The sequence below is a fragment of the Oncorhynchus clarkii genome, chromosome 8 (genome assembly GCF_045791955.1).
Source record: "Oncorhynchus clarkii lewisi isolate Uvic-CL-2024 chromosome 8, UVic_Ocla_1.0, whole genome shotgun sequence".
NCBI classification, from domain to species: domain Eukaryota; kingdom Metazoa; phylum Chordata; class Actinopteri; order Salmoniformes; family Salmonidae; genus Oncorhynchus; species Oncorhynchus clarkii.
In genome coordinates, this window is record NC_092154.1 from 15,929,615 (window position 1) to 15,947,314 (window position 17,700).

General features: G+C 46.0%; 1 protein-coding gene across 1 annotated transcript in view; it reads right to left on the reverse strand.

Annotated features, from left to right (window-relative positions):
• Positions 1 to 1,758: 1,758 nt before the first annotated feature.
• LOC139415012 (palmitoyltransferase ZDHHC14-like) overlaps positions 1,759 to 17,700 on the reverse strand; it is a 30,644-nt gene continuing 14,702 nt past the window's right edge. Inside the window, exons 2-9 of the mRNA XM_071162743.1 lie at positions 15,919 to 16,079; positions 10,825 to 10,983; positions 10,056 to 10,193; positions 9,140 to 9,188; positions 7,200 to 7,302; positions 6,736 to 6,845; positions 4,291 to 4,393; positions 1,759 to 3,028 (exon numbers count right to left, since the gene is read on the reverse strand). Of these exons, the coding sequence (XP_071018844.1) occupies positions 2,606 to 3,028; positions 4,291 to 4,393; positions 6,736 to 6,845; positions 7,200 to 7,302; positions 9,140 to 9,188; positions 10,056 to 10,193; positions 10,825 to 10,983; positions 15,919 to 16,079 (1,246 nt within the window). The 3' untranslated portion in view covers positions 1,759 to 2,605. The remainder of the gene's footprint in view (positions 3,029 to 4,290; positions 4,394 to 6,735; positions 6,846 to 7,199; positions 7,303 to 9,139; positions 9,189 to 10,055; positions 10,194 to 10,824; positions 10,984 to 15,918; positions 16,080 to 17,700) is intronic.

The following is a 17,700-nucleotide window of genomic DNA, read 5'->3' on the forward strand; positions in this document are numbered from 1 at the left end:
ATAATATGGACTTGGTCTTTTACCAAATAGGTCATCTCCCTTACCTTGTCACAACACAACTGATTGGCTCAAACACATTAAGAAGGAAAGAAATTCCTAAATTAACTTTTAACAAGGCACACCTGTTCATTGAAATGCATTCCTCATGAAGCTGGTTGAGAGAATGCCAAGAGTGTGCAAAGCTGTGATCAAGGCAAACGGTGGCTGCCTTGAAGAATCTCAAATATAAAATATATTTTGATTTGTTTAACACTTTTTTGGTTACTACATGATTCCATATGTGTTATTTCATAGTTTTGATGTCTTCACTATTATTCTACAATGTAGAAAATAGTAAAAATAAAGAAAAACCCTGGAATGAGTAGGTGTGTCCAAACTTTTGACTGGTACTGTACATCATTGGTTGGAGTCTTTAAATTAGTGAGCAGCTGCTCTTGCAATCATTGTCACAAAATTCCACCTCCGACACCACCAAAACAACCACTATGCAGATGTTGGCTAAAGCGGATCTGATTGAAGAAAGTAGCAAAATGCCGGTAACTTTCCCTAATTCCAAGGTTTTCTAGAAATCCTGGTTGAAGGATTCACTAGCCGCAGTAAACTTGAGAAAATATGTGTTGTACCAGATTTAGCTAATAGCTCATTTCTGTCTGCAAAGGGTATTCACTGAAAAGGGCATAGCCGCGGGAAATAGTTTGGGGGTGCTGAGATTTTTGCCCGCGCTGCAGACAGCTATATCGGTCCGCTAATACAGGACTATTAAAGGACCAGTGCACTACTTTTGTGAAAAAATATTTTCTTCCCAAGGCTATGGAAAAGGGAATTGTGTTTTGTATTTCTGCCAAGTGACTGCACAGGCTGGTTGAATACATGAAATCCACTCTTGTACATAAAAATATGAGAATTTATTCATTAAAAATAAGTAAATGAGAATTTCTTGGTACAATCATCACATTAATTATTATCTCTGTCCCAAATGGCACCCTTTTCCCTATATAGTGCATAACTTTTGCCAAAGTCCCTTTGGCCCTGGTAAAAAAGTGACTGCACAGGCTGGTTGAATAAATGAAATCCACTCTTGTACATAAAAATATGCAAATGTATTCATTAAAAATAAGTAAATGAGGCCTCGCGGGTGGCGCAGTGGTTAAGGGCGCTGTACTGCAGCGCCAGCTGTGCCACCAGAGACCCTGGGTTCACGCCCAGGCTCTGTTGTAACCGGCCGCGACCGGGAGGTCCGTGGGGCGACGCACAATTGGCCTAGCGTCGTCCGGGTTAGGGAGGGCTTGGCCGGTAGGGATATCCTTGTCTTATCGCGCACCAGCGACTCCTGTGGCGGGGCGGGCGCAGTGCACGCTAACCAAGGTTGCCAGGTGCACGGGTGCCAGGTGACACATTGGTGCGGCTGGCTTCCGGGTTGGATGTGCGCTGTGTTAAGAAGCAGTGCGGCCTGGTTGGGTTGTGTATCGGAGGATGCATGACTTTCAACCTTCGTCTCTCCCGAGCCCGTACGGGAGTTGTAGCGATGAAACAAGATAGTAGCTACTAAAAAAAAATAAAAAATTGGACACCACGAAATTGGGGAGAAAAAGGGGAGAAAAAAAAAAATATATATAAGTAAATGAGAATCATCACATTACTTATTATCTCTGTCCCAAATGGAACCCTATTCCCTATATAGTGCACTACTTTTGCCAATGTCCTTTTGGCCCTGGTAAAAAGTAGTGCACTAAATAGAGAGGGTGCTATTTGGCATGATGTTTTGGCATCCCATTTGAACGAAACAAAAAGGTAATGCGGCTAGCGTCACACCGACACCGGAACGGACTGATGAACACTACCAATACAGTGTTGACACAATCTGAAACAGGAAGTGACATCTTCTGTGTTCAGGGCCAACACTGCTTGGATGTTTCCATTACTATTGTATAAAAGAGTGTCACTTGACTCGGGACACATGACACAGATATCAAACTATAAACAAGTCCTATATTTAGACCTGATTCATGTATTTCCAGCTAATCAGACCTTGTCCCGCTGTGCGTGTCCTTGGATGTCAGCAAACCAAAATGGCAACTGCCTTGGAACGTCGGTTTGGCTGACGAGAGGAGAGCGAGTCAGTTTCATTTCCGGACAATGACCGCCTGGTCCAGGTAGATGGTTTCCCCCAAAAGAGCACAAGTCGTGAGCCTTGGGCAGAAGCCTGGACCTGTATCGAGGCCTGGTAGACTCCTGGTAGGGCACTAGGTATACTACTGTGAAGAGGAAGGGGGATTCAGAAGCTTGATTTTGGTCCCGGTCAAGTGCAGTGGAGACTGAGGCTCTGTTTGTTTGGCACTAGAATAGCTTATCTCAACAGGTGGGGGGCACAAATCTGGATGGGAAGGAGGGAGGGAGGGCTGGGATGGAATGTTAGGGGAACAGGAATTATGGCTTTGGTACTGAGCCGGCAGTGTGGAGCGGGGGCTGGGGCAGCGTCCTAAAAGGCACGCTATTCCCTATATAGTGCACTACTTTTTAAAAGTAGTGCTACATATTGAATAGGGTATCATTTGGCACGCTGACAGAGTCTGAGTAGTGATTCCAAAAAGCCAGGGGGAGAGTCTCAGACAGAGCTGAGTTTGACCAGGCCCCTGACAGAGTCCTCATGTAGAGAGTCCTGGCTGGCAGGGTCGTAGAGCTGGGCCGGGTTCATGTGTCCCCCGTGGGTCATGTGGGCGGGGCAGGGCAGAGTCAGAGGCATGGGGCCGGGCGAATGCGTCTCCTCAGGGCTGACAAAGTGATGGTGGTGGCAGTGGGTGTCTGGGTCCCTCAGGGTCTGCATGTCCCCCGCACAGCCCAGGCCGGGCATGGAGGAGGGCAGGGAAGCCTGGCTGGGGGTCAGTGAGGCACAGGGGCCCCCCAGGGAACTCTTCCCAGGGAGAGTGGGTCCCTCTCCGCCCATCATGACAGGGTCGCTGTGGAGCAGAGGGGTAGCGGCAGCCTGCAAAACGAATTTGGTGCTCTGAATGCAGTGCTCTTGGTCACACTGAGGAGACAGGGAAAGTGACAGGAGATATAGATGAAGGTAAGAGAAGGGGAAAAAACAGTAGGAGAATGATATGTTTGAGGAGGGACAAGAAATACACACGTATAAAAAGGTTAACAGACAAAAGAGGAAGAAAGTTAGTGAAACAAGGTCTTCCATAAAACATCCCATTACTACAGACCCATTAGCATGTATAATCAACTTATACCTCATTCAACTCAAACAGGTGGTACTACCATGTCATTTCCGTTCAATTTACATTTTCAACACATTTTGAGATTGCCCAATGTTGCTTCCTTTTTTCCCCCGAACATTTTCATAATCTCTGCACGGGCGTACGGCCAAAGTTACTTGTTCTCACAGCTGCCCGTTTCAAGCAAGGCTGTATGCAAATAAGGAACTAGCAGGAAGACTATGATTATTCTGCTTGAGATAAAAAAATTAAAAAAAGAGGATCCACAGACTGCGGGGGGATAATACACATCAGCATTCATCGGATTACCGACAGGTGAATTAAAATATGGATATATTTAGATGGAGGGTGATAGGATTGCCTGAGAAGTGAGAAGTTACACCCCGATGAACCAATGAACACAAACACATAAGCTGTGTTCATTCACTATTAAATACTGCTCTCTGGATCACATCATATAGTCCACTGCGACCACCAGCAGAGAGAGAGAGAGAGAGAGAGAGAGAGAGAGAGAGAGAGAGCGAGAGAGAGAAAAGGGAGAGAGCAAGAGTGAAAAGGGAGAGAGAAGAGAGAGTGAGAGAAAAGGGACAGCGTTAGAGAGAAAAGAGAGCGAGAGAGAAAAGAGAGAGTGAGAGAAAAGGGACAGAGCAAGAGAGAGAACGAGAGAGAAAAGAGTGAGAGAAAAGAGAGAGCGAGAGGATAAATAGCGAACCAGAGAGAGAGAGAGAGAGAGAGAGAGAGGAGAGAGAGGAGAAAGAGAGAGAGAGAGAGAAAGGGGATTCTGAGCCCAATAATGACATGAATAGAGACAGATGACTGCTCTCTGTTGGTCGTAATAATAACACAGTCCAGTTCAAAGAGCCATTTGAAAGTGAGAGCACTTAAGTGAGTTGCTGACATCATAAGGGGAGTCCACTTTGAAATAACTTTCAAAGCGTTTCTCAGTGGTTATAAATACTGAAGTGCCAACTCAGTCCTGTGAAACAGTAAAACCACAGAATGCATTAAGAAAGTGTTCTCTCTCGCATCCCACATCTCCCTCTTCCCATTTCTCACACACACAACCTACCATGTGAGATTGAAGCTGGGTGGAGTTGTACATGCTGCTCCCGTTGGAGTGTGACACAGGCTGGGGTGTGTCTGGCTGGATGAAGCCTCTTCTGTCAATAAGACTAGAAATAAAAGACATGGCACATGAGCAGAGGTTTTGAAATGTGTGTGTACCTGCAAAAGTGTCTGTGTTCACGCTTAGGTGTTTGTGTGAGTCTGTTTCTCTGTGTGTGTGTGTGGGTGAGAGAGAGAGATAGAGAGTCTGCTTTGGTGTGCATGTGTGTAACTGCAGAGTGTTTGTGTGCTTGTACTTCGGTGTGTGTATCTGCCAAGTGTGTGTGTTGCCTTGGTGTAAGCATTCATACATGTGTGAAGCCTCCACACCCCATCTCTCCATGCATACCCACACACAGAGCAGATGGCAATCACCTGTCTACGGACAGAGAACAGTCACCTGAAATTCCCAGAGAATCCAACCCAATGTACAGTACCTACCTACTGAGCAAACCACACGCATACTTCAGCTATTATTGCGCATACCTCAGCTATTATTGCGCATACCTCAGCTATTATTGCGCATACCTCAGCTATTATTGCGCATACCTCAGCTATTATTGCGCATACCTCAGCTATTATTGCGCATATCTCAGCTATTATTACTCATACCTCAGCTATTATTACTCATACCTCAGCTATTATTGCGCATACCTCAGCTATTATTGCGCATATCTCAGCTATTATTACTCATACCTCAGCTATTATTACGCATACCTCAGCTATTATTGCGCATACCTCAGCTATTATTGCGCATACCTCAGCTATTATTACACATAATTCAGCTAATCCAAGCCAGATGTAACCCATTAATGTGATAGACCAGCTAATGAATCAATGACAATTGTTACTCTACCAGATGTTTGAGATACTGACTTGATTTTGTATCTGCGGGTAGTGTATGGAGTCAAATTTAGGCCCAAAAATAAAATTGACCCTAATGTAACTCCGTAGTTTTGGTATTGTGGTGTCACTGGGGAGAGAGCAAATGACTGAATGACATCCTCTACAGGAAGACCATTTGCGTTAAATGCAATAACCAACCATATGCTGTGGGGATGCTTACGGTGCGCATGTGCCCCAAATTGCACCCTATTCCCTATATAGTGCACTACTTTGTCAAAAGTAGTGCACTACATAGGGAACAGGTTGCAATTTGGGGTGTAGACAATGTGCTGAGCTCATCCTAATAATGTGTAAGACAAGGCTAGTTCCAGCTCCCTCGAAAGAGGACAGAAACAGAGTGTACAGTAATTATTCCTGCCTGTGTGCACTGATGGATATCTTGATTGAAAGCGTTGCTCATTTAACACAGTGGCTGACAGTTTGATTCACATAAGGGGAGCTCATTCTGTGGGTGCTGACTAATGCAGAAAGGGAGAGAAGAGGGGGAGGAGGAGGAAGGGGAGAGAGGCGGAGGGAGAGAAGAGGAGGAGGGAGAGGAGGAAGGGGAGAGAGATGAGGGAGAGAAGAGGAGGGGAGAGAGGAGGACGAGGAGGGAGAGAGAAGGAGGAGGAAGGAGAGAGGAGGGGAGGAGGAGGAAGGGGAGAGAAGAGGAGGAGGGAGAGAGATGGAGAGGAAGATGGATATTTTATTTTATATTTTATTAGGATCCCCATTAGCTGTTGTGAAAGCAGCAGCTACTCTTCCTGGGGTCCACACAAAACATGAAACATTACATAATACACAACATTAATAGACAAGAACATTAAGGACAGAACTACATACATTTAAAAATGGACACGTAGCCTACATATCAATATGTACACACAAACTATCTAGGTCAAATAGCAAGGTGGTGTTGCTTTATCAGTTATTTTAAACCATGTTTGCTGTTCATTTGAACAATATGAGATGGAAGGAAGTTCCATGCAATAAGGGCTCTATATAATACTGTATGCTTTCTTGAATTTGTTTTGGATTTGGGGACTGTGAAAAGACCCCTGGTGCATGTCTGGTGGAGGGGAGAGAAGAGGAGGAGGAGGGAGAGAGATGGAGGGGAGGAGGGAGAAAGATAGATGGAGGGGAGGGGAGGAGAGGAGAAAGAGAGATGGAGGAGAGAAGAGGAGGGAGAGAGATATAGGGGAGGAGGGAGAAAGAGAGATGGAGGGGAGGGGAGGGGATGGAAGGGGAGGGGGAGAAAGAGAGATGGAGGAGGGAGAAAGAGAGATGGAGGGGATGAGAGGAGGGAGAGGAGAGAAGAGGAGGCGGGAGAGAGATTATCTAAAACACCTTGGATCTAAAGTTGAGCTACAGCCGTGACTGTGTTGCCCCTCAGCGCATACAAAAGTATGTGTTTTCATTGGACAAGTTTTAGGAAGTACCTCCCTGTTTCAAATCGTTTTCTCCTTACTGAACACGACCAGCTTTGCTGTTAGGGTTAGTTTGGCCATGGCAGACAGAGACTCACCTGGGTGGAAGAGGACCACAAAGGGCAGCACAGCAGTTGGTCAGGATGTTCCCGTAGCTGTAGGGGTTGTAGTTGTCCTTCGCCCGTTTGGTCGACCACGAGCCTTTAATCTGGAGGGAGAACATGACCCATCAGTCCAAAGGGAAGGGAACACTGCCGCTACCTCATTCGCAAACCAAGGTGCATAAATTGAGGAGCAAACTGAAGTGAAGAGGAAATTCAGAAACTCTTGGAGGACAGTGGATCTCGACAAATCACACCAGAGAGACAGTTCAGAAGGATGAGGGAGGATGTTCGAGTGTTCAATCTACCAGAACCTCAGCAGCGCTAGTGAAACAAATCACACCAGAGAGTTATTACATGGAGGACCAAGCGTGAAATGAGCCTTAATGAGACAGAATTTATATCAGCAGTCAAAGATGGAGAGAGCTGGATGATGAGAAGTGGTGTGTGTGTGTACTCACGTCCTCGTTGGTGGTCTGATTGGAGCTGATGAGGTAGGTGTGGAAGCCCGACAGGCCCATAATGGACCACACCGAGAAGAAACACACCAGCACCTCCAGCACAGTCATTCAGTTAAGGAAACGAGACCACCATCACTACAACAACTGGCACGTCGTCACGGTGACTGAGAGGTGGAGAGAGCTCTTCCATTTGACCATGGTAACGCACCGAGTGGGACATAGTGGTATTGACTACCAGAAGATTGTCGGGCCATTGGTTTACTAGGCAATGCAATCTACATGTGGTACGGCTCCATGAAATAACTGCTGTGACCTCCGTAATGTCCCGAGAGACTCCAGGCAAAGTGGATACATACCAACAATCGACTAACATACACATCTAACCCAGCGCACGTTACACACACACACACACGTTAATGCCTCTTTCCCTATCATTCGTTTAGTGTATTCCAGCCCATAGAGAGTGTGTGTGTGTCAGATTTGTTGCCTCTGCAGGAAGACAGGGGGCTGGCCTATGTGCAGTGTGATCAAGGCCCAAATTATAAGTGATAGGTGCTTGATTGTCAGAAAGCAGCGGGGTGGCTGGATGGAGACTAATGGAAAAGAGACAATGTGTCTGTCTGCTCCTTGATGGAATTGAAAAGAAGGGAGGGCAGCGTCTAGCTCTTCCCTCAAATCAAACTAAAACCTGTGCACAGAATTTAAACACCTCCTCCTGGTGTTTATCTCTTCTGATGTTGTGTGTACGTGTGCGTCACGATTTCCGGACATTTGAGAAATTTACCGAACCCATATGCATTGGGTGTGTAACCTGATTAGGGCGTCCACCCATAGTGCTCAGAATGACAGAAATCACATTCATATTACGGTAATTCATCTTAACATGGAATGGCGTTTCTGAATTCTGATGTGCACTTTGAAGATGTTAGAATAACTGTCCACATGTACTTTTCCTCAGCCAACAAGACGAGTAACGAACAGCAAAATCACTAGCTTATGTCAATCTACTATCCCCCAAAGTAGAAAAGCTTACCTATTCTATTAGTCAGCTTGTTGTTCTGCGCAAGAAAGAAACTCTGGGACAACAGACTCTGGGACAACAGACTCTGGGACAACAGACTCTGGGACAACAGACTCTGGGACAACAGACTCTGGGACAACAGACTCTGGGACAACAGACTCTGGGACAACAGACTCTGGGACAACAGACTCTGGGACAACAGACTCTGGGACAACAGACTCTGGGACAACAGACTCTGGGACAATAGATTCCAAATTCATACGACTAGTAGTCCTAGCCTACACCAACAAAAAAAAATTAACGCAAAGAGGCTGATGCAACAGATCAAAACCTTTAGTACAAAATGTTGATAAACTATTATTTCTTCACATTATAAGTGCAGCAATGTGCACAAGGCAGTAGGCTACACGCACATTTTCCTTCCATAATGTAATTAGCTGGAAACCGTAAATTGTCAAAAGCACATGCGAGCGGTTTCCTGTGACAGAGATGAAAGTACCTTTAACATGTTAGTCATTTAGCAGAAGCTCTTATCCAGAGCCACTTACAGGACCAGTTAGGGATAAGTGCTTTGCACATACAGATTTTTTTCACCTCGTCGGCTCTGGGATTCGAACCAGCGACCTTTTGGTTACTGGCCCAAAGCTCTTAACCGCTAGGCCGCTTTTGTCAAAAACCGGCTATTACCGGCTAACGGAAACGTTGGTGTGTGTGTAGGTGTGATAACCATTAGATTACTCCCACAGTTGGAAAGAGGGAGATGAGGACAGTGTCATCTGTCATTCAGAGAGATGTGTACAGTATCATCTCTCATTCAGAGAGACGAGGACAGTATCATCTGTAATTCAGAGACACGAGGACACTTATCACAGACATACAGACAGAAAGACAGACACACTCTCCCCCAGTGAAAGGATATCTGGCAGGGCTGTCTTTGAGTGCGCTGAGGAAGCCTGTCCGGTTGGATCCTGCAGAGAGCAGAGAGAGAGAGCAGAGAGAGAGAGCAGAGAGAGAGAGCAGAGAGAGAGAGAGCAGAGAGAGCTTGTTGGTAAAAAGTGGAACATCCAAAGTCTCACTGAGCACCATGATGGTGAGCTAGTCAGTACACAGCATTACTTCACATACCTGAAGCTACTCACACTGACTGACTGACTGCACCTGGGAGAGTAACTGATGCTAGTCACACTGACTGACTGACTGCACCTGGGAGAGTAACTGATGCTAGTCACACTGACTGACTGACTGACTGCACCTGGGAGAGTAACTGATGCTAGTCACACTGACTGACTGACTGCACCTGGGAGAGTAACTGATGCTAGTCACACTGACTGACTGACTGCACTTGGGAGAGTAACTGTTAACCCACTGTTCCTAGGCTGTCATTGAAAATAAGAATTTGGAGCTGATCCTAGATCAGTACTTCTCCTCTGAGAGGCTTGATATATACGGCCCCTGGTCTGCTGACTGATCTGTGGTGTAAAGTGTCACAATGCTCTGTCTCCCCACAGAGAGAGAGAAGCCATGTCACCAGCTTTGCTGACAGTCAGCCTCCGCTGGGGAGCAGGGAGGGAGGGGAGGGGCTGATCGATGTCAGAGCCCATCTCATCCATTACAGAGATGAAGTGCCCTATGAGGTAGTGTTGCTCAGGGCTAGAGGCTACTAGAATGTGTCAGGATAGGAAAATTAAGTAAAGAGGTCTAGGGCAAAAAAAAGATTGATACCTATAAGAGAAATACCAATATCTTGTTGATATTATCTGGATAACAAACAGTATGTACAGGAGACTTGTTTGGGGAAAAACTGAGTTTTGTGTTTATCTCAGGGTGTCACTCACTCAGGATTACGTGTGTAATAACGAAGGCGAAGATGAAGACGGTGAGGAAGGAGAGGGACAGGATGAAGAGGTAGAAGAAACGGTAGTTCCTCTTCCCAACACAGTTCCCCACCCAGGGACAGTGGTGGTCAAAACGCTCTGCAGAGAGAGAGGGGAGAGAGTGAGAAAGAGGGGAGAGAGAGAGAGGAGAGGGAGAAAGAGGGGAGAGAGAGAGAGGAGAGGGAGAAAGAGGGGAGAGAGGGGAGAGGGAGAAAGAGGGAAAAGGGAGAAAGAGGGGAGAGAGAGAGAGAGGAGAGGGAGAGGGAGAAAGAGGGGAGAGAGAGAGTGAGAAAGAGGAGAGTGAGAAAGAGGGGAGAGAGAGAGGAGAGTGAGAAAGAGGGGAGAGAGAGAGGAGAGTGAGAAAGAGGGGAGAGAGAGGAGTGAGAAAGAGGGGAGAGAGAGGAGTGAGAAAGAGGGGAGAGAGAGAGGAGAGGGATAGTGAGAAAGGGGAGAGAGATAGGAGAGTGAGAAAGAGGTGAGATAGAGAGGGGAGAGAGAGAGAGGGGAGAGAGAGAGAGAAAGAGGGGAGAAAGAGGAGAGAGGGGAGAGGAAAGGGAAACAGAAAAGTGTAAAGAGTGGAAGAGAGAATTAAAGGGGAAGAGAGAGGGAAGAGGGTAAAATGAAATAAAAAGTGGAAAGAGATGGGGAGAGTAGATGGTTTAAAAGTCATACATATGGAACATCCATGTTCCCACAGAGTCTGAGTGAGGTCCAGGTCTACTCCACTCACCTACACAGTTGTCACACAGGCTGCAGTGCGAGGCCCGTGGGGGCCTGAAGATCTTGCAGGTGAAGCAGTACTTAAGCTTGACCGTCTGCCCGTTGATGACCACTTCTCTGATCCTCGGGGGCGGCCTGTACCCTGGACCACTGGGGCCATTAGAGGCGTCTGAAGAGGACCACACAAGACCTAGTCTCTGTAATTGTTAGTTCACAAGGGAAGCATATTCCTTTGTTTTCCTATGTTGGATATCCAGTGCAGTCTCAGAGTGTCACGCCCTGGCCTTAGTTATCTGTGTTTTCTTTATTATTTTGGTTAGGCCAGGGTGTGATATGGGTGATTTATGTGTTTTGTCTTGTCTAGGGTTTTTTGTAGATTTATGGGGTTGTGTTAAGTTTAGTTGTCTAGGTAAGTCTATGGTTGCCTAGATTGGTTCTCAATCAGAGGCAGGTGTTTATTGTTGTCTCTGATTGGGAACCATATTTAGGCAGCCATATTCTTTTGGGTATTTTGTGGGTGATTTCATTTTTTAGCCCCTTTTCTCCCCAATTCCGTGGTAGAAAGAGGGGAGAGAGAGATTGTTAGTAGTTACTATCTTGTCTCGACGAAGGTCAGCGCGCCTCCAACCTGGAAGCCAGCCGCACCAATGTGTCGGAGGAAACACTGTGCACCTGGTTAGGTGCGCACTGCGCCCGGCCCGCCACAGGATTCGCTAGTGCGCGATGATATCACTACCGGCCAAACCCTCCCTAACCCGGACGACGCTAGGCCAATTGTGCGTTGCCCCATGGACCTCCCGGTCGCGGCCGGCTGCAACAGAGCCTGGGCGCAAACCCAGAGTCTCTGGTGGCACAACTAGCACTGCCATAGACCACTGCGCCACCCGGGAGGCCCCTCTGTATCTTATTTCTAAAAGCACAGCCAGTCTGGTAAGAGCCAGATACGAACTCCTGTATCCAAGGGGGCTCTGGCTCTGTTTTTATTTCCCTGTTCCCTGTAATAAACTAAATAAGTCACGCAATCACATCAACAGTATAGGCTTTCACAGTCAGCACATTTTACTGGCTTCCTCACTGATGCAATTTACAGCAGCAGGCACCTGGGGCACGGTGGCACAGTGTTTACTTGACATTACATTATTCATCTGCTCTGCAGGACCTAGCACTCATCACACACACTGCATGCTCTTCCTGCTTGGAGATGGGGGGGCACACCTAATTGATCCAGAAAAAGTTATTTATTAGTCTCAGTGTGGTCTGGGGGGGGCGAGGCTCCTGGTGGGTGGGGGCCAAAGGGACGGCCCTGCAGCCCTGCTCATCACTCACTCTGCATCACTCATCACTCCTCCAGGGAGGAGGTGAGGGCCCTCGGAGTGTGGTGTCAGGAAAATAACCTCACACTCAACGTCAACAAAACTAAGGAGATGATTGTGGACTTCAGGAAACAGCAGAGGGAACACCCCCCTATCCACATCGATGGAACAGTAGTGGAGAGGGTAGTAAGTTTTAAGTTTCTCGGCGTACACATCACAGACAAACTGAATTGGTCCACCCACACAGACAGCATCGTGAAGAAGGTGCAGCAGCGCCTCTTCAACCTCAGGAGGCTGAAGAAATTCGGCTTGTCACCTAAAGCACTCACAAACTTCTACAGATGCACAATCGAGAGCATCCTGTCGGGCTGTATCAGCGCCTGGTACGGCAACTGCTCCGCCCACAACCGTAAGGCTCTCCAGAGGGTAGTGAGGTCTGCACAACGCATCACCGGGGGCAAACTACCTGCCCTCCAGGACACCTATACCACCCGATGTCACAGGAAGGCCATAAAGATCAAGGACATCAACCACCCGAGCCACTGCCTGTTCACCCCGCTATCATCCAGAAGGCGAGGTCAGTACAGGTGCATCAAAGCTGGGACCGAGAGACTGAAAAACAGCTTCTATCTCAAGGCCATCAGACTGTTAAACAGCCACCACTAACATTGAGTGGCTGCTGCCAACACACTGACTCAACTCCAGCCACTTTAATAATGGGAATTGATGGGAAATGATGTAAAATATATCACTAGCCACTTTAAACAATGCTACCTAATATAATGTTACATACCCTACATCATTCATCTCATATGTATATGTATATACTGTACTCTATATCATCTACTGCATCTTTATGTAATACATGTATCACTAGACACTTTAACTATGCCACTTTGTTTACATACTCATCTCATATGTATATACTGCACTCAATACCATCTACTGTATCTTGCCTATGCCGCTCTGTACCATCACTCATTCACATATCATTATGTACATATTCTTTATCCCCTTACACTTGTGTCTATAAGGTAGTAGTTTTGGAATTGTTAGCTAGATTACTTGTTGGTTATTACTGCATTGTCGGAACTAGAAGCACAAGCATTTCGCTACACTCGCATTAACATCTGCTAACCATGTGTATTTGACAAATAAAATTTGATTTGATTTGATAATATAAATAGAGTGTATAAACGTTAAAGATCCCTCCGCCATTTCCTGGTTGCTATAAATCTAATAGTTTCAGTTTATGTAACAAAACAAGCAAGGATAGTGTAGAAAACCATTCTACCATCTAAACCGCTGTGAAATATCTTTTCCATAACCAAAATATTGTATTTTCAGCTGTTTGAAGCTGGTGTACAAAACCAAAAGTAAAAGACGCAAAACCTAAACTTAAGAATGGGAAGCATAGAAATAGCGCACATAGAACATATTTACTGTTTCTTAGACTTGCTTTAAATGAGAGTGACAGATCTATAACAACTATTTCTATGTGAATTTTGTCGGGTTAAGTTAAATATTGCAGATGTACCTATCAAGTTTCAGGCGACAACGGAGTATCAATGTGGTGAACTATATGTATTTTAGCCTCAATATTTAACCACGACTTTGTGCATATGAAAAACAAGACATTGACAGTGGCGGTGACAGTAGCGTGGGAACAGAGCATACATTAAGTATATTGCGGAAAGGGAATGAGATCACTTGCAATCACATTCACGTCATTCTTATACACAGAGGATTGTGAATGCATTTAACAACACGACTCCTGCTGAAACACAGTGCAGGAATGATGAGAAGTATATATAAAAAGGAGGAGAGAGATAGAGAAAGACACACAATGAGAGAGAAGCACAGCAGACATCAGAAAGAATGCATTGTGGGACTGCAAGTTGTGGGAAGCAGCAAATAAAGCAGCTTAGAATTGAAAACACATCGAGCTGCTCCAGAGCTAACATTCAGGAGCGAGACTGAAGAAGCGTGGGAGAGAGAAAGACAAAGCAGTAGTTTGAAGGCGTTTAGGTTACAAGGGCTAGGTTGTGAAACAGACAACAGGACTACTTCTCCATAAGTTCACTGCTTTTTCAGTGCAGGCCTGTAATATTACTTTCATCAACATTTAATAAACAAAATGTAATTCTCGGGCCTCCCGGGTGGCGCAGTGGTCTAAGGCACTGCATCGCTGTGCTACCAGAGACTCTTGGTTTGAGCCTAGGCTCTGTTGCAGCCGGCCGCGACCGGGAGGCGCATGGGGCAACGCACAATTGGCCTAGCGTCATCCAGGTTAAGGAGGGTTTGGCCGGTAGGGATGTCCATGTCTCATCGGTCACTAATGACACCTGTGGCGGGCCGGGCGCAGTGCACACTGACCAGGTTACTAGGTGTACGGTGTTTCCTCCGACACATTGGTGCGGCTGTCTTCCGGGTTGGATGCGTGCTGTGTTAAGAAGCAGTGTGGCTTTGTTGGGTTGTGTTTCGGAGGACGCATGACTTTTGTCTCTCCCGAGCCCGTACGGGAGTTGTAGCGACGAGACAAGACAGTAACTACTAACAATTGGATATCACGAAATTGTGTATAAAAATAAATAAATCAAATGTAATTCTCGTTTATAGGTATTGTTTGTAGGCACGATTTTGACGACAATTGGCACCAATTTCCTGTTTGTAGAGTTGACTGTACAGTCCAGAACCTCTAGATCCTTTAATACAGGATGTGCAGATGTTATTTCTAGACGTGCATCACATAGTGACTGGCCACAGACACTAAACAACCAAACTGAGTAAATATAACAGAATTCTTTCCACCCTTCCTCATCAAATGTATACAACAGCGTTGAGGTGGGGAGACGTAGGCTGTGTCCCAAATGGCACCCCATTTCCTATATAGTGAACTACTTTTGACCAGAGCCCTATGGGGACTGGTCAAAAGTAGTGCATTACATGAGGAATAGGGTGCCATTTGGGACGCAACATGAAACGTTTTCTCTCCTGCTATAAGAAAGCTGGAGTTAGATGCAGAGCAAGCAACGCCCAAATTTGCTCATTCTCTCAGTAATGACTCTTTTGTGATTGACAGGTCTGTTCCGGAATGCTGTATTCACAGGGAAAAACACAGTTCTAAATATACATTGATTGTTCGGTCTGTATAACACATGATTGTTCGGTCTGTATAACACAGGTTCTCGCAGTGAACATCCCTGACTCATTCTTCTTGGTTTGCATTGGATTGGGCATCTCATAACAAAGGGGAACAAGTGTCTTGCACCAGTGATAAAGGAGGGTTGGTTCCCAAATGGCACCCTATTCCCTACATATTGCACTACCTCAAACCAGAGGCCTATGAGTCCTGGTCGAAAGTATTGCACTAAAAGGGAATATGGTAAAACATTTGCGGCACGGCTGACATCTTTTCTAAATTGAACTCTAAAATGAGTCCCTTAAAATCAGGTTGTTTGGACAACATGCCATTGTGCTCAGGGCAAAGCACCTCTCAAAGCTGATGTCATCTCTGAACACCTTATCATCTCACTGGCACGCACACACAGGCGTTTAGAGGGCGGCACGTGATTGGCTCGATCCACGCCATTTAATAGAGGTCGGGTGAAGTTCACGTTGATAACAAATCTATCTGCCTCATTAGCGGGACACAAACAAAGGAGAAGCAGCCACCTCAGAGTTCTGCCTCAGCAAAGTCCCAAAACGCACCCTACTCCCTACATAGTGCGCTACTTTTGACCAGAACCCAGTTTTGGACTGTTAGAAAACCAGGTGGTCTCCATAGTTACCAATCTGTCTCTCCAGGTCGGCAGCCTCGTCGGGTGTGGCACGGGGCAGGACCCCCGGGTCACTGAAGCTGGCTCTGAACAGCATCCCCAGAACAAAGACAAACAGCACCCCTCCGATCACCGGGATGGCCGGGGTCAGGTTGGACGCCAGGAACGGGCAGCTGGAAGATGGGAGGAATGAAAATAATTAGGAATGGGAAAGCATGTAGCTAATTTCCCCTCCCCAACATCAGACACCCCCTAACTTCGGACACTCTAGCGGTTGGAGGATTAAATCACCTCGAGCGCAACATGTAAATGGCCTGGAAAATAATAGTACGTTTTGTGACTAAAGACACCCTTCTAGCTAGCTGACCACTGATTTTAATTGTAGTTTATGTAAGTTTTGAGAGTTTTCAAAAAGGTTATATAGAGGTCTATAATTTTCATCATAGGTACACTTCAACTGTGAGAGACGGAATCTAAAACAAAAATCCAGAAAATCACATTGTATGATTTTTTTTGTAAATAATCTGCATTTTATTGCATGACATAAGTATTTGATCACCTACCAACCAGTAAGAATTCCGGCTCTCACAGACCTGTTTATCATCAATGATCATGAGGGGTGAGGGATCAGCCCAGAACTACAGGGCAGGACCTGGTCAATGACCTGAAGAGAGCTGGGACCACAGTCTCAAAGAAAACCATTAGTAACACACTACGCCGTCATGGATTAAAATCCTGCAGCGCACACAAGGTCCCCCTGCTCAAGCCAGCGCATGTCCAGGCCCGTCTGAAGTTTTCCAATGACCATCTGGATGATCCAGAGGAGGAATGGGAGAAGGTCATGTGGTCTGATGAGACAAAAATAGAGCTTTTTGGTCTAAACTCCACTCGCCGTGTTTGGAGGAAGAAGAAGGGTGAGTACAACCCCAAGAACACCATCCCAACCGTGAAGCATGGAGGGGGAAACATCATTCTTTGGGGATGCTTTTCTGCAAAGGGGACAGGACGACTGCACCATTTTGAGGGGAGGATGGATGGGGCCATGTATCGCGAGATCTTGGCCAACAACCTCCTTCCCTCAGTAAGAGCATTGAAGATGGGTCGTGGCTGGGTCTTCCAGCATGACAACGACCCGAAACACACAGCCAGGGCAACTAAGGAGTGGCTCCGTAAGAAGCATCTCAAGGTCCTGGAGTGTCCTAGCCAGTCTCCAGACCTGAACCCAATAGAAAATCTTTGGAGGGAGCTGAAAGTCCGTATTGCCCAGCGACAGCCCCGAAATCTGAAGGATCTGGAGAAGGTCTGTATGGAGGAGTGGGCCAAAATCCCTGCTGCAGTGTGTGCAAACCTGGTCAAGAACTACAGGAAACATATGTTCTCTGTAATTGTAAACAAAGGTTTCTCTACCAAATATTATGTTCTGCTTTTCTGATGTATCAAATACTTATGTCATGCAATAAAATGCAAATTAATTACTTAAAAATCATACAATGTGATTTTCTGGATTTTTGTTTTAGATTCCATTTCTCACAGTTGAAGTGTACCTATGATAAAAAATCACAGCCCTCTACATGCTTTGTAAGTAGGAAAACCTGCAAAATCAGCAGTGTATCAAATACTTGTTCTCCCCACTGTATATATATAAACTCAGGAAAAAAAGAAACATCCTCTCACTGTCAACTGCATTTATTTTAACTTAACGTGTAAATATTTGTATGAACATAACATGATTCAACAACTGAGACATGTGACTAACAGAAATTGAATAATGTGTCCCTGAACAAAGGGGGTGGT